The sequence below is a fragment of the Corythoichthys intestinalis genome, chromosome 12 (assembly GCF_030265065.1).
Source record: "Corythoichthys intestinalis isolate RoL2023-P3 chromosome 12, ASM3026506v1, whole genome shotgun sequence".
Lineage (NCBI taxonomy): Eukaryota > Metazoa > Chordata > Actinopteri > Syngnathiformes > Syngnathidae > Corythoichthys > Corythoichthys intestinalis.
The window spans coordinates 48828085-48845821 of NC_080406.1; the positions used below are offsets into that span (position 1 = coordinate 48828085).

At 38.6% G+C, this 17737-nt stretch overlaps 1 protein-coding gene and 1 long non-coding RNA gene across 3 annotated transcripts in view; one reads left to right on the forward strand and one right to left on the reverse strand.

Moving 5' to 3' along the window:
• LOC130927130 (inactive dipeptidyl peptidase 10-like) overlaps window positions 1–17737 on the reverse strand; it is a 262038-nt gene that overhangs the window by 95481 nt on the left and 148820 nt on the right. For both annotated transcript variants that reach the window (XM_057852708.1, XM_057852709.1), the window contains exon 3: window positions 12722–12817. In XM_057852708.1, coding sequence (XP_057708691.1) covers window positions 12722–12817 — 96 coding nt within the window. The remainder of the gene's footprint in view (window positions 1–12721; window positions 12818–17737) is intronic.
• The window catches only part of LOC130927132 (uncharacterized), a 43413-nt gene that overhangs the window by 18924 nt on the left and 6752 nt on the right, over window positions 1–17737 (forward strand). The gene's annotated exons all lie outside the window — the stretch shown is intronic.

Here is a 17737-nt window from a genome sequence, read left to right on the forward strand (position 1 = left end):
TCAAAAGTCCACACATACCTCAGTCTCAGCAATTACAGGTATGTTTCATACACTGATCAATGAATCATTTAATATTTGTATTTGTTTCATGGGTTGGGATAACAAACATGCATTAATGTTTTTACAGATGGATTAAGAAATTAATTGTACATCTCAATTTGAATGTTCAAAAATAATCAATTACGTTAATTTAAAAATAACTCATTGTTAAACATTTTAGTTTGTGAATATTAAAATAATTTATTGCAGATTTTAATTTGTGGTTAAAAATAATTGGACATTTTAATTTGTGACTGTTAAGAAAAAATTTAACTTTTTTTTTTTCTAACAAGTTCTCAATGCTGAAATTATCATTTCTTTTCAGGTCAACCAAAGCAGTATTCTCTAATGCAGTGGACTTGCAAGTACTGCACATTTTCTGCTGAAAAGAGCCTACTTGCTTAAGCATTACCGCTTAAAACATGGATACCACACTCGGACATCCATACTCCCATGTCTTCATAAGGACTGCCTCTGCACATTTAAATCTTTTAATGCACTCAAAGTACACCTATCGACATGGCACTCTCAAAAAGATGCAGGCAAAAGTGGAGAAACTGCATTTGACCGTCAGTTGTGCAACTTTGTGGAGCCCTGCTCAGAAGCAGACTTCTTTACCCATTTGCGAGGACATCTTAAGCCGAGGCAAATGGTTACTTGCCCATATCAAGACTAACTTTCAGAGCAGTATTTATTCGACCTTCACTGCACACAAAAGCAAAGAAATGTGAAATGTGTTTGAGCCATAGTGTGGGTAGGACATTTGTGTCTAAATCATTCAATCCCAATAAAAGTTGCTTTAATAAAAAAAACTTATTTTTAATCAAAGAAAAAGAACCTTTTGCAAAAATATATTTTTTTGAAAATATATATATTTTTAAATATATATTTTTTTTATTGACGTGTCACTTTTTTTTTAAAAGGAAAAAGTTTAAAACTTTTTTTTTAAAGTGGAAAAAGTTTTGAACGCATTTCTTTTTTTCTTTTTGAAGTGGAAAAGGTTTTAAAGGCACTTTTTTTTTTTCGATTGAATCATTTTGACACAAAGATACGACTTCAACGCTACTTCCGACATGTTTGAGTGGCAGGTGACTACACCAATGGCATAAAAGAATGACTAATGGCCACCAGGGCTCCATCGAGCCATCGGACTCTGCTCGAGTCCAAGCCGAAAATAGGGCACTGGTACGGGGGGGTGACATCGGCATCTTACCGGAGTGCCCGCGCTGGTATGGTGCGCTGCTGCTTAATGTGATTCAAGAGGGGAACTTCACCCACTGCCCTGACGTGACGGTTGGCAATCGGGGTCCAACCGCAGTGTCGCGACGCGCCGGTATGGGAGTGGCCGACGAGTGGCCCGACACTAGCCTGCCCAGTAGCCTGCGCCGGGAGCCCCGTCGCTTCAGCTTTGAATGAGTGTCGTGTCAGTCGCGGGCCGTCTACTCAACAGCCGGCCTCCGCGCCGGGGTAGTGATATCGGGGTTCGCCAGTGTGCCGCAACAGGGCACCGTACCATCGCCGGCACACCGGTGAGATGCCGATGTCACACCCCCGTACCGGTGCCCTATTTTCGGCTTGGACTCGAGCAGAGTCCGATGGCTGGATGGAGCCCTGGTGGCCATTATTTTTGCTTCCTGCTTTTATGCCATTGGCGTAATCACCTGCCACTCAAACATGTCAGAAGTAGCGTTGAAGTTGGATCTTCGTGTCTAAATGATTCAACCGAAAAAAAGTGCCTTCAAAACTTTTTCCACTTCAAAAAAAAAAAGTGCCTTCAAAACTTTTTCCACCTTAAAAAAAAAAAAAAAAAAAGTTTAAAACTTTTTGCTTTTCAAAAAAAGTGACACGTCAATTAAAAAAAATATATATATATTTTCAAAAAAATATTTTTGCAAAAGTTTTTTTTTTCTTTGATTAAAAATAGTTTTTTGATTGAAGCAACTTTTATTGGGATTGAATGATTTGGACACAAATGTCTTACCCATAATATGGCTCAAAAACAAAAAGGATTGCTTCGATCAAAGAAAACAGTTTCAATGAAAAATAAAGCGTAAATTTCTGAGTCTCAAATATTTTTTCACATTCAAACCTTTTTTTCTACAATTGTTTTTTTTTTTTTTTTTTTTTTTTTTTTTTTTTAAATTGAAGTGATTTTATTTTGAAAATATACATTTTTTGTTTGAAGCAACTTATTTTTGGATTGAATAATAAAGACACAAATGTCCTAGCCAAAATGTGGTCCAAACGCAGAATTACATCAATCAAAAAAGTTGTTTCAAAAAAAAAAAAAAAAGAATTAAATTTTAAAAAAAAAATTTCAATCAAAGAAAAATAGTTTTCAAACATATTTTTTGACTTACACATTTATTTTTGCATTCAAACAAATTTTTTTGATTGACATGACTTTTTCTTTGATTGAAAAAAAATAATAATATATATGTACTAATGAAATATTTTTGAATAGAAATTACTTTTTTTTTTTTTTTTTTTTTTTTTTTTTTTTGAGGAAAAAGCTTAATATGAAATTAGAATTTGAATAAAAATAAGACACATATTCTTGGTAAGATTTTAGGTTTCTCAGGTGTATAACTCCAGTACACGTTTTGCATTTACTCTTAGTGATGTGAAAAAAACAAAGTATCTTGTTTACTGTATCAGGTGTTAAAGTGAAATTTGAATTTGAACTGAGTTGTGTGTTTTAAAAGGAGTTCTGTATTTTTATGTTTATTTTATCACTGCTGCACAGTTTAAACCATGGCACAATGTTGATTGTAGTTCCAGTTTTGATCACTAATATTGTTGGAGAAATCAGAACTGTTAGCTTTACCAGAGCTCAAGCTCATGTTGTAATGGGAAACTAGTTTGACGCCATGTCTTCAATGCTGAGTTAATGTCCTGAAATTATGATAATAGGATCTCGCCTGTTAGTCTTTGGAAATTACAGGATAGCAGTGGACATTGATGCAGTTCAGGTATTATTCAGTAATTTCTGTAGCAAAAGGTTATTTTAGGTACTTATACTTTGTATGAGGTGCAAAATGTTTGCAAAAGTAGGTTTATAATTAATCCACTGATTGTTCATTGATACTGAGCATTAACCAAACACCGTTCAGCCTGCCAGGAGCCAGTGTCTCTCATTAAATGCACTTTTGAGCATTTTAAAGTAAATTTTCATTCCATTGAATTAATCCAATGAGTGTTCTCCATTTATTGTGTTTTGGGGGTCATTACTGTTAGATAATGTGTTTTTAATGAAATTAGTATGTGCAGATGTAATTTCTATTGTGGAATTCTTTTAGGTCAAGAAAATTAAGTTGACCTGAATATGATGGGAGTACTGTACACTCAAAATAAACAAGTTACTGTAATCCAGTTATTTTAGTTAGTTTGAGTACTGCCAACTCAATAAAAACAAGTGACTATAATCCAAATTTTTTAAGTTAATTTGAGTACTGCCAAATCACAATAATTAAGTTAATCAAATCTAATTCATCTAAGTCAACATAAATTAATTTTTTTAAGGCAGCAAGTTTGCATATATTTTTTTAGTAAAGTCAACTTTTAATATTTTACAGTGTACATTTAATTGTACCTTAATCACTTAACTTTGTTTATTATTGTTTAATATGTATATTATAAACACATTTGATTACATTTATAAAAGCAGACGTCCATTCAGCAGAATAGTCACATGCCCACTCGCTGACTCCACGAGAAAGTGAACTTTTACCTCCTTAAATGGACCTACGGATAGAAAGACTTGTGGTTCTTAAAAGATAAATGTTATTATGAGTTAAAATAATTTCATATTGAAACCCCTCTTGATGGTTTCATTTTTATACAATTTTTAAAATTAGTTTTAACTAGTAGGTCGCCATTGTTGTTGACGTGGCAGGGTGGTGACGTCACATGGTTACGCTGCCGGGCTTCCAGAGTATGACTCAAGCTACATAAACATGTCATCTGTTCAACCCTTTCAATTTGAACCCGAGAGGAACATTAATTAGAACGAAAGCACTGTCAATATTTCACAAAACGAGCAGCAAAAGTAAAATAAACAGGAAAGACGTGATGAGACGAGAGTAGAAAAAAACACGGTGTTCTGCCAAAATGTGCTACACTGGCGAAACGTCCAACAAGAGGCGAACTTGACACCCAAATTACTACCGTGGCCTTTCAGCTTGTTTTGTTTAGATGCATACAGAGCTCATGTGTTGGAAAGAATAGATGGAATTGCAGTAACCTGGTAGTATTCGTCAAGTGACTGTGACATACACCATCACCCCGAGTGTCCAATGCGGGGCTTAAACTTAAAACACGGCGCCCTCCGTAGGTCAAAACATGTACTAATTATTATAGAGTTTAAAATCGATGACAATATTTTATGTATTTCTAATAACATATTTTAGTAAAAAAGAACAAGTGTGGCTTATTCGAGCCTACAAGTCTTTAAGTCAGAGGTTCAAGATGCCTGGTGGAGTGTGACATATCCACCGACTGCTGACCTGGCGTCTCGGGACCCTCATGACAATGTCTGGAAGTCTGGCGTGTCAGAATTTCTGCTTATCGTGCCGCATAGTGTGACACATCCCATGTGTTCCGACAATTTATTGATGAACATTGCTCAATAGTGTAACTTCGTAAACGAAATTTGCATTTACTTGCTCTCTCGCTGTCGTTTTTTTTTTTTCCTGAGAGTGCAGATGCCGGCACCTTGTGACGCTTACATGTGTTCCTCCACCCCACGCAGACAAAATAAACAGTGCAACCCATTTTCCTGTCTTGTTTATAGCGAGTGTGCAGACAACCGTCCGGCGCCATTACTGATTGACAGCTGCTTGTCCCACCTCCCAACGAATTAGCTGTCGTACCGCGCTCTTCGCCTCAGTATGGACCATGCTCTTTGCCAAAGTAGTAAGAGATGATCAAGTAGGCTCTGATCTTGTAGTGTGACAACTTGTCCGTTCCAAGACACACTGTGATATCATGACATAATGTCATGTAATCTGTCACTGCAATCGTCAGGAACGACCAAAAAAATTGTGTATTGTTAGTCAGGCATTAACTCACAGCAATCTGATAGGAACGTTTTGTTTTTACTTTTGTGTTTGTGTTCCCATGACTTTTAACTTACTTTCCTGTTTTGATGATCTTTTAAAAGTGCTATACAAATAAGGTTGATTGATTGAATGATTAATTGATTGATTGATTGATTGATTGATTGATTGATTGATTGATTGATTGATTGATTGATTGCAGCTTAACTCATTTGCTCCTAAAAACGTATAAATATGTTTTATTTTTTATTGTTTCAGTCACAATTTTTTTTTTTCATAGTTTGGGTGGGGGTGCGACTTATACTTAGGAGTGACTTATGTGTCAAATTATTAACACATTATGATATCATTTCACTTGTTATTTTGGTGTTTTGGAGAGACACTTATAGTTTGATAAACTTGTTAGCATGATCTTTATGCTATAGTTATCTCAATAACCCTTAAAAGCTATGGCCACGTTCGCGTTCTGCCTTTGGCAAAATGTGTGTTCAATTGTATCAATGACTTTTTTATATTGAAATGCATGCTTTTAATTTGTGGCGCGTTCACGCCCACGTGGGGGCGCACTCGGACTTGTTTACGCGAATAAGAGCGCTCACACGCCAGAAGAAGATGAACATCTACGCAGCGTCTCTGTCTGAGCGAGAGAGAGAGAGAGAGAGAGAGAGAGAGAGAGAGAGAGAGAGAGAGAGAGAGCTGTGAACCTACGTTTATTGTTTATGCTTGTAAAATATCTCTACAGAGGCAACGCCTGTGTGGATCATTCTTTCTGTTGTTGTTGTGTCTTCCACCTGCGGTCGGACACTTAGAGCCAGTTGTGTGGTTGTTTGAATGATGTGCTAACGCATGCTAACCGTTTGTGTCATTGCTGTAATAGCAACTAATTATCATTTATTTATGTTGATGCAAACCTGTTCGGTATCAAGGACGAAATTGATTCAGCAAATTATACGGACGTCCAGCATCGTCATGTGGGAGTTTAGCTCGCTGTATAGCCAGGACCGAGCCGTAGCGTCCTGGTGAGGACAGTATGTTCACATTTCGTTGTTCACGCACTGTACACTGTACACTTATTCAGCATGTTGTTCTCTATTATATTTTTATATTAAATTGCCTTTCAAGATAACATATCTGTTCTATGTGTTGGATTTTATCAAGTAAATTTCCCCCAAAAATGCGACTTATACTTCGGTGCGACTTATATATGTTTTTTTCTCTTCGTTGGGCATTTTATGGCTGGTGCGAATTATACTCAGATGCGACTTGTAGTCGGAAAAATACCATGCACGTCTTTTACGTGTTTTTTTCACAAGATACATCTCTGGGTTCTGATTCAACTTAGCTCCAAAGCACATGGCAGAAAATCAATTTTAAAGCAAAAAAACTGGCCACTGGAGGGCAGTAGCGCATTTGGTAAGACATGCAACCCGATTTAACGGAAGGAAACGGCCGGGGCGCACGGCCAGGGTGCACGGCCGGGGCAACGGCGGAAGACGACCGAATGGACGTCCAGGATGCCAGGCGGCGGACGACCGAGCAGAACAACCGGGAGGACGCTCGGTATGCCAGGCGTTGGACGACCGGGCGGAACGACCGGGATCACCAGTGCAGCGACGATGCCGTTGAGTCCATGCTACTCGCCGAGCAGAGACAGGCGGCGATGATGGAAAAGTTTACCCCGGCTGTCGGGGCCACAACAGCATCATCTCTCATTTGGTTATGTTTAAATAAATTGTTACTTTGCTATCAAAAGCTCTATTTGTCTTGTTGTTTATGTTATATTGTAAAAGGAAAACATTATTCAGATGTTTGGGATGTAACTAAAGCAAAAAGTAGCTGTGTTGAATTGAAAGTTATGTTTGAAATGTATGCTTTCACAAAAAGCTCAATTTCTCAGTTTTTTTATCAGAAATTGGAAAATTGCTCAAACTAAGCTATTTTCTAATGCTGATTTCTAAAGAATGGAAAAAGATATGAACCAATCATTTTTTTCCTGCTGAAAGAAGAGAGTCTAATCTTTATTTTGGTGGGTTCCATGTTTATATAGCAATAGAACAGAATTTTCTGTGGGCCTTGCAAAATCAGGCAAAATCCAGTAAAATGGCCGGGAGCTAAAGGGGTTGCACCAGTAAAAATGGCTGGGAGTGAATGAGTTAAAGACATCAATTTGCATATATTGTAGTCATCTATCTGTAACTGTGCTAGAAGACAGAAATTGGGCTTATTGAGGTTCCTTATGTTCACGATAAAGCGGCGGCGTGGCTCAGTGGTAGATTAATCATTCCCCAACCCAGAGGTTGTGGGCTTGATTTTCCTGGTGACCTCATCCAAGTATCCTTCAGAAAGATACTGAACCCCACATGTTCCACAGTTCCATCATGAGGCTATAGCAGGGGTGGGCAAACCGGTCCTCGAGGGCCGCAGTGGGTCCTGGTCTTTGTTCCAACTGACCCAGCACAGATAGTATAACCAATGAGGTTTCAGCAGAAATGAGAAGCACCTGACTGCAATCGACTGATTGCACTTGTAAAACAGCAGATTGGTGAAAATGTGTCCTCTTAATGGGTTGCAACAAAAACCCGCACCCACTGCAGCACTTTGTGGAATAGTTTGCCCACCCCTGGGCTATAGTGTCAAAGCGCATTGAGTGCCTTAAAGTGCATGTGACACGAAAAAGCATGTTTATTTCATAATATTATATAGATATACTACATATATTTTATGCTCCTGAATGATATGGTCCGCTTGGATGTGTGTGGAAGCGATCGCTATATTTATTTAGTTTTTTTAATCCCGCGCCATGAAAATGAGTGACTTTTGGCTTCGGTCTTGCATTGAGGAGGAGGGCGCTGTGACGTGTACGGATGAAGGCGTCCTCTTCACTATACAGCCGTACTGTTGTGTATGAGGACTAAGGATTCAGCGGATTTTGCGGATTAATACGTTTATTTTTCGCATCACGCCAGCCAAACGGCTGCAGAAAAATCTTGCTGTATGAGGGAGAGGCGTGTGCGCCTTTTTGGAGTTTCAAAAGGTTCCCATTCACCGTGGATATTGGCCAAAACAAGCCCTACTACTGTGGGACCATTGGACTTACGAGGAAGTGAGTAAACATTGTGTTTTTTATTATCTCAAATACTGGGATCATTTTAATATGTAGGTGGCTTGCATTTTGTGGCTGACATGCATGCAGGGCGGCTATTTTTCGGCACAACACCGGCGGCTTGTCGCACATCCACCCGCCGGGAGAGCACTATATTGGGCTTATTGCGCTCATGTGCCCGGTGTTCTGTCAAATTTTCCGACCAATCAGAAATTGCAACTTTGAGTTAAAAACAGGCCGCGAATACAGCGATTACAAAGTAAACACTACAAACTTTCTTCAAATTAAGGACTATTTACGTTTCATCATTGATAGGCATGTAAAAAGCTCTCCTCGTGCATATTAGCTGCACAACAACTGCAGCCGCACTCCTCCGCCGAGCGAGCTGTAAATTGCTCTCCGGCGAAGACAATCGACAACCCAGTCGTCATGTCAAAACATCCGAGCTAGTTATGTGTGATTTTCCGCTTCGAAGACTTTGAAACATTACTCGGTTCGGGTTAGCTTGTAAAAAGCTCTACTAATGCTCATTAGCAGCAGCACGTTAGCTGCACAACAACTCCAGCCACCCTCCTCTGGGGAACGAACTGTAAATTGCTCTCCGCCGGGCGGTTTGCCGATCCGCAAAGACAATCGACAACCGGGTCGTCATGTCAAATAATCCAGGATAGTTATGTGTGATTTTCCGCTTCGAAGACTTTGAAACATCACTCGGTTCGGGTTAGCATGTCGGCTAGCTGTCACGCCTTCTGGTTTGTTTACATTCTCCTAAGCTGGGGAAGGGAAATGACATATGTCCGATTTAGGTGTCATAAATTATCGTTCGGGAGGTGCGGCAGTAAAGGTGAAGTCGACAGTTTTGACCATTATGGAGTAATTTTGCCATGTCGTCCTGAATAAATGCATTTTTATTATTTCATATTCCATTCAGCACAAGCCTGTTATTTGTCATGACCATGCCATTTATTTAGCAATTGGGGAAAATACTTGGATAAAAAGAATATCCTGTAAAAATATTGAAGTAAAGAGACAGAAACAATGACATTTTGCCGCTCTCTTCGTCGCGTTTTCCTCGTTGTGAATAGTTCCCCCTCGACGGGCTGACTGGTCCTTCTCAAGCCATATATATAGCTGTTGGGGAAAATACTTGGATAAAAAGAATATCCTGTAAAAATATTGAAGTAAAGAGACAGAAACAATGACATTTTGCCGCTCTCTTCATTGCGTTTTCCTCGTTGTGAATAGTTCCCCCTTGACGGGCTCACTGGTCCTTCTCAAGCCATTTATATAGCTATTGGGGAAAAAATACTTGGATAAAAAGAATATCCTGTAAAAATATTGGAGTAGAGAGCCTGAAACAATGACATTTTGCGGCTCTCTTTGTCGCGTTTTCCTCGTTCTGAATAATTCCCCCTCAATGGGCTGAATAGTAAAACCGATGAGCCCAGTCTACCGCTGACGTCATCCACCTGTTGGGGACGCTAAAGCCCTATAATGGTAGGCGTGGCTAACCGGCAGATTAAAAGACTAATTTCTCGTCATCTGTGCTTTGCTTAATTGTTGTATATAGTCGAATCGTCTCAAAATATGATTCTAATTCACATAATAATGCCATTTAAGACTTTTTTTCTCGTGTCATATGCTCTTTAAAGGAAAACTATGGTGTCAGTCAAGGAACAAAACGCACTCATTGGTTTGATCCCTAATTTAAACCTGTCATTGACACCTTGTGGCGTATCTAAATCACTACCTTAATTAATCAAAGAGCGACATGTGTTTTTTTCTTTTTTTTTTTTTTTTAAAGAGTGACTTGTGGAATTCTGGCAGCGTGGCCATGTGATGTCACCGCCCTGTGACATCAACAACAATGGCGACTTACTGGTTAAAATAATTTTTAAAAAATTATTGAAACGGAAACATTAAGGGGATTTTAATATCAATTTTTTATAACTCGTACTAAGATTTATCTATTAAGAACTATATGTCCTCCCATCTGTGGTTCCCTTTAAGAAAGACTGCATTTCCCATGTGGACCAGCGCACCCGGTCGCCTGCAGTTGGATTGATTGACATTTTTGTTTCCAGCGGCTGTGGGAAGGATGAATACTAATACTGATGAGGTAATGAATTCAATTGTGGCTAAACAATATCATACGACGATGTTGAAAATAAGAAACCTTTGATCTTGTACCGTATAAATCCCAAACCCCCTTCACCCGCACTCATCAGCGAGTTGTCATGCCAGCGGGTGAAAGCAGGGCCAATGTTTATTTTTTCTTTTTTGTCTCCTCGGACTAAACTTTTCATCTCTTAAGTTTCTCTGCCATCTTTGCAGAATTCGCACAAAAGCATTCGCATCGACTTCAGTCTTTATAACGAATGGAGAAAGGGGAAGTGACGTATGCCGTAAAGCAGTAAGCACACCACCACCACCACACCCGAACTCGTCAGAAAGCCGTGCCAATGTTAATTCTTTATATTCTGGTTGCCACCTTTTGTCTCCTCAGACAAAACGTTTTGTCTCTGTCACTCTACCATCTTTGCAGAATTTACGTAAAAGCGTGACCATCAACTTCCGTCATTATAGTAAATGGAGTAAGGGGGAAGTACTTATGCTGTAAAGCACATTTTTGTCATTTTCCTCCTTAAAGTTAATTAGTGCTGGCGAAAGCGATACAGACATCCTCAAGATATAAAAGAGGTGTCATTCAACTAGTTGTCAGTCGACAAGTCATCATACCATACCGCCCCAACAGAACACTCCGCTCTCAGAATGCAGGTCTACTGGTAGTTCCCAGGGTTTCTAAAAGTACTGTCGGAGCTAGAGCCTTTAGCCACCAAACCCGTTTTATGGAATCAGCTTCCAGCTAATATTAAAGAAGCCGAGACAGTCTGCACATTTAAGATTAGATTAAAAACGTTCTTATTCGACAAAGCTTATGGTCAGGCTAGTTGAAGTCGGAGTAGACTCACAGTTTAGTCTAGGCTGCACTAGAAGCTATAATGCTGGGGGAAGTACAGCCACTGAGTTCTATCTCCTTTTTCTCACTCTACCTACCACTTGTCTTACTTTATTTCTATTTTCCAATGTTAATATTTAGTTGTCTAGTCTCTTCATCACTAGTCACCCGGTCTCCCCTTTCCCCCCTCCCCTCATCAATTTCATTTTGGTCGATTGTTCTTTTACTTTAAAATCATTGTAGTAGTATTCAATGTTATTACATTTATACTGTAAATAATACGCTATGTAACCTGCCTTTCTGCTGGTTACATCATGTTGTACCTTTTACTCGTCGTCCCCCACGCCAATTGGGACTTCGACCCACACCATCATATTGGCACTCAAAGGTGCTAACTACTAAGCCACTGCAGGCTAGTTAAAGGATGCGCTAAGCATGTAGAAGTTTAGGGAAACATGACTCACTGAGAGCTTAAAAAGAGTATAATAGTGCCTGAACGGATATAGAATATAGATTTTTTTTTTTCTTTCTAATAATTAAAATACTGAATGAGTATGACATTTATGCCTATTACGAGACTCCAGTAGGTAAACTTATTTATATGATTATTCACCAATATAATTTCAAGTATGACTTGTAAAATATGCAATTCAAACAAACTAGCTCAAATATGATCATATCAATTTGATTCTGACGTTTAGACCACTTCCAGCTAAATCCCCCCAAAGCCTCTGAAAATCTCACTGTTTCTCCAAATCCTGGTGATCCAACTGCACTCCCTCTTATCCATCTGTCTGTTATCTTTTCTCACTGGCCAAGAGTTTATTTCCACCCATCCATCCAGAAAACAACCTGCAAAGCTCTTTTTACTGATTGCCTGATCGCAAAACATTAGTTCTCCTTTCTGGCCTTAGGTCAGCTCAGGGAATGAGATGGCGTTTTGTGAAGATAGTGGAAAAATGTCACTGGGGAATGAAATATTGATGGAAAACCTTGCCTCTTTCTTCTTCCTTGAGGCATGAAGTTACACTTGTGCAGTTCATGGGCAATGGGGGGGAAGTCAGAGCAGCATCGAATGAGAGACTGGAAACAGCACAGGAATGCCACAATCCTGTCCGTCCTCTCTCTCTCTCTCTCTCTCTCTCTCTCTCTCTCTCTCTCTCTCTCTCTCTCTCTCTCTCTCTCTCTGAGGGAGAATTACGTTCTTACTCACTCCAAGCAAATCAGACATTTGATCCCTTTCTGGCAAATAAGGAGTCAATCCATTGTAAATAAGGATCGAGGAAATAAGTCCAAACTGCTGCATTTGGATGCTAGTGAGGCTCAATTATGAGTGGCAAGAAAGATGATAGATGTTCAAAACCGTTTTCAACACATGTGTGTATACACACGAGCGAAAGAGCCCACTTGTGTTTAATACTTTACATCCAATACAATATTTTCCAAGAATAATGAGCTAATCAAACCATATATAAAGTCACGAGGAGGAACACTGACAACAAATACAGAGTGGCTGATAAAGGACTAACAAGGAATGATTTGCTTGTCAAGTGTATGACTCACCATTGATCCAATTAGCCTTTGGGTCATGGACCTTGAACTCTGGTTTAAAGAGATCCTCCACAGTCAGTTTGGTGTCACTTCCAGCTTGGTTGTCAGCTGGAAGCAAAAAGGGATGCAATGCGTTAAGATTCATCGCATCAACAATATGGATCAAGCTGTTGCCCTTGTTGAAAATGATCATTAGCGAGAATATGTAGTCACAGTGGGGCGTGGTTTGAGGACAGTCACGAGAATGGATGGGTCAGCCTTATCTTCTCCCATTTGAAGCCTTTTTACATTACAGGTAGTTCCCGGGTTACGACGTACTCAACTTGCGTGATACCAACTTTACGAGCCTCGTCCGCCATTTTGTACCTAGTCGTTTTTTTGTTTTTTTGTTGGTCGCATAAACAGTACCTTATTGTACCTCACAGTTTCGTATTTTTTGCTTTATTAATATGATGTGTTCTGTCCTCACCAAATAGGAAGTAGTTCAGCTTTACAATCGGCAAACAAATTGTGCATTTTGAAGCTTTTTACTTCCTTCACTTTTGACAATTTGTAAAGCTGTGCAAATGGACACACGTTTTAACAATAAAACACTTTACACAAAACAATTGATGTTCAAACATCCATCTAGTCCAATCAATATGTTATTTTTGTAGATTAAATAAGCCTGATTTGCCTAACAAAAGTCTACTAGCTTATATGCTACCAATGATAACGTATTAAAAAGTCTAATAGCAAATCGCTCATACGTAACTCCACAAACTGTAGCTGTATACTTAATTACAAATGCATATCTGAAAAAACTTACTGACTGATGTGGGCCAAACCACAGCACAACTATCCTTTATCCATGTCATACAAGGCGACAGTACAAGCGGAACCAATGCGGCCACCAGAGGGCAGTGTATCCTCCATCATTAAACAAAATACAATACCTTTGGGCTTTTTGGATAATTATTTTTGGGTACTTGAAGGGTTCATTCCGACTTACGCAGAATGTCGGGTTACGTCGCCAGCATTGGAACGGAACTCATTCGTAAGCAATGTTTGTTATTCATTCAAATTTGGCAGGCTTGTTAACAAGTCTTTTCATAATCCCAATCAATCAATTAATTAAGTAAAATCATTACAAAATATTAACTCGTTCTCCTTTCGCTGTACGTGTTGTACAGTACCTTCCCACCAGGTTTGACATCTGTGCCAGTCCGAATAAAGATGGACAGATTCTTGCTTATTATAGTACAAACACATGTTGTATGTTGGGGGATTTTACATTATTGTTTTAAAATTTAGATCCCGATTCAACCTCTCCAGACAGTTGGACAGTTAATTTCCCTGCTTGTTACTCGAAATAATATTGACAATGATGTACAGCATCTCCTTGAACAGCACTACTAAGAATACACTAGTCTCATTATTGGATTGTCTTTTTTATTTTAATCAGTATGCATTTCTGAGCCAAAAGCAATGTGTCAAAGCATAGGTGTTTCGAAGGGATGAGCGATTACTGTACATTGTTTTTTTATTACCTACTGTTTGTACTCTGGGCTTTTTATCCTCCACCATTGACAAAAACATTTATCATTTGTGATGCACTCTCCTGTTGATTTCCACTGAGTTTTTAATGCAAGGTGCCAGTAGCAATACTATAAATACCTGACTCAATCGTAGAACATTCAATAAAAATTAATTTCAAATTTAAAAAATAAATAAATAAATGATGATGGGACTAGGGACGGTAATTTTACACTATGACCCGTTCTAATGTATAATTCAGAAAATCTATTTGCATCACTCACACATTTTGTACTGTATATTAACAAAACAATGATCCCTCATTTTTGTTGTTGTTGTTTTGTTTTTTGTTGGTGTTCAATGTATTTATTCAGATTTAATATTGGAAAGAGATACATATAGGACATGTTTTTTTCTTTCCCAAACGATAATTTAAAATTATATATATATATATATATATATATATATATATATATATATATATATATATATATATATATATATATATATATATATATATATATATATATATATATATATATATATATATAATTAAATAATTAAATAGATAAATAAATAATAAATGTATAATGATAATAATAATGTATATATATAATATATGTATATTTTTTAAATATATAATAATAATAATAATGTATAATATATATATATATAAGTTTTTTTTTTTTTTTAAATAAATGGCTTTTAAGCACTTCAAATGTAATAATTATGCCTGTTACTGTCCCACCGAATTATTTTTAAACAAGAATAAAGTAGTAGGAAAATGTTAGGCTTTTTTAAATGCTTCATAGTGAGTCTGCTCAAATCCTCTCAAGCTGCTCACTTACACACAATGACTTGCCAAAGCAACTGTTTAACAAGTTACACGATGATTGACGCATGTGGCACTTTTGAAGTCCGTGACTGGCAAGATCAAACACAAACATCTGTCAGCATCGTTGACTTGAATAAGTAACTCCAGTGACATGCCTTACGAACAAAGAGCAGGGAGAGGGAGGGAGTTCATCTGTATTCTTTTTTTTTTTTTTTTTAATCGGAAAAAAAATCTGCGATGGACTGAGGGCGCGAAGTTTGAAGCGCAAAGTAGTGAGGGATCACTGAACAATTCTTCCATGTTGAGTTGAATAGAAATGTTTTTTTAGACAGGCACCGGCATGACCCAGGAAATATTTTACTTTTGAATAGAGATAGACCGATTATCGACGCCAATATTTGGAGATTTGACGTATATCGGTATCGGCCTTTCTTTTATCCGACCGACCAATATGAAAAACTCCATTTAAAACTGGGTTATTTCAGCGCCTCTCTCTCCTGCACTAGTATTCACCCCATCCTCTGATTTGTTAAAAGGTAATGGTAAATGGAGTTACACTTGTATTGCGCCTATCCACCTTTTTAAGGCCCTCAAAGCACTTTACGATATATCCTCTTCTACCTACTGGTGACGCAGCACCAGGAGCAACGTTGGGTTTAATATCTTGCTCAAGGATACTTAGACAAGTTCATCAGGGCGGAGAATCGAATCCACATCCTCTGGGTTGGGGAACGACTACTCTACCACTGAACCATGCCATCCCCAAACGGCAGAGGCAGAGCCTTCAAAGTAATTGCTGTTCTCACACACACTGGAGAGTGAGAGGAAAAGTTTTAAGACGCTCCGGACAGAAAATTCAAATTCAGGCATTTCTGGAGCTATTATTTTCTATTTGTGTGATTCAATAAACATGCTTTAGGCATCTCAATGAAGTTCAGTGCTCGCATTTTTCAATTTTTTACGCCGATTTTTACACTTTTACTGCAAATGAATATTGGCTAATCCGTTATCTGCTCCTCTAACTACTAATAATCGGTATCTGTCCTGAAAAAAACATATCGGTCAATCTTTACTCACTAGTAACTACCCTCTTGTTTTTCTATTGCTCATTCCCAAGCAAGCACAATCCACTTTTGAACATAAAGTGCTGAATAGGAATAGAGCAAGTCTTTTCAAATAGGACAGCTGCTGACTGCGAGCAGATGAGGAGGGCTACAAGATTTTGAATGTCAGCCATATTGGCTTTCATTGCAAAGCCTACACAGCATATTTGTACTTGGGGACCTGGAGAGTAACCAACCATGGAATTCAACAGCGTTTAAAAAGACAGGCAAAGATCACAATCATATTACACTCGAGGGTTGCTTCTAACCCCAAATCCTTTGCTTAATACATTTGTTTAAGCTCACAGATGTCAGGAATGTGGCAGGTGAACGAAACGTGCAAGCAGTGAGGCAGTGAGGATCTAACTCAAACAAAACGAACGGCAGAGATTATTATTTGTTGCAAGACGCAACCCTCCTCTGTCAATTGATCTAGGTAGGATCGTACAGATCAGAAGTCACTTCAGTAAATATATGGTGGATTCGGTCGATTTTCAAAATAATATGCAATTAATTTGATCAATTTCTGCTTAGTGCTTTAACTTGACAAAATTCATCAATTAAGTAATTTAGAACTGTTCATAATAGGAAAAAGATTCAGAGCGGCATCTGATTTTGAAAATACAGTGGGGCAAGTAAGTATTTAGTCAACCACTAATTGTGCAAGTTCTCCCACTTGAAAATATTAGAGAGGCCTGTAATTGTCAACATGGGTAAACCTCAACCATGAGAGACAGAATGTGGGGGAAAAAAAACAGAAAATCACATTGTTTGATTTTTAAAGAATTTATTTGCAAATCATGGTGGATCTCCTCTAGATCAGTTATGTTTTGGGGCTGTCGTTGGGCAACACGGACTTTCAACTCCTTCCACAGATTTTCTATGGGGTTGAGATCTGGAGACTGGCTAGGCCACTCCAGGACCTTCAAATGCTTCTTACGAAGCCACTTTTTTGTTGCCCTGATTGTGTGTTTGCTGTGTGTCATGCTAAAAGACCCAGCCACGTCTCATCTTCAATGCCCTTGCTGATCGAAGGAGATTTTCACTCAAAATCTCTCGATATATGGCCCCATTCATTCTTTCCTTTACACAGATCAGTTGTCCTAGTCCCTTTGCAGAAAAACAGCCCCAAAGCATGATGTTTCTACCCCCATGCTTCACAGTGGGTGTGGTGTTCTTCGGATGCAATTCAGTATTCTTTCTCCTCCAAACACGAGAACCTGTGTTTCTACCAAAAAGTTCTATTTTGGATTCATCTGACCTCAACACATTCTCCCAGTCCTCTTCTGGATCATCCAAATGCTCTCTAGCAAACCGCAGACGGGCCTGGACGTGTACTTTCTTCAGCAGGGGGACACGTCTGGCAGTGCAGGATTTGAGTCCCTGGCGGCGCATTGTGTTACTGATATTATCCTTTGTTACTGTGGTCCCAGCTCTTTGTAGGTCATTCACTAGGTCCCCCCGTGTGGTTCTGGGATTTTTCCTCACCGTTCTTGTTATCATTTTGACGCCACAGGGTGAGATCTTGCATGGAGCCCCAGATCGAGGAAGATTATCTTGGTCTTGTATGTCTTC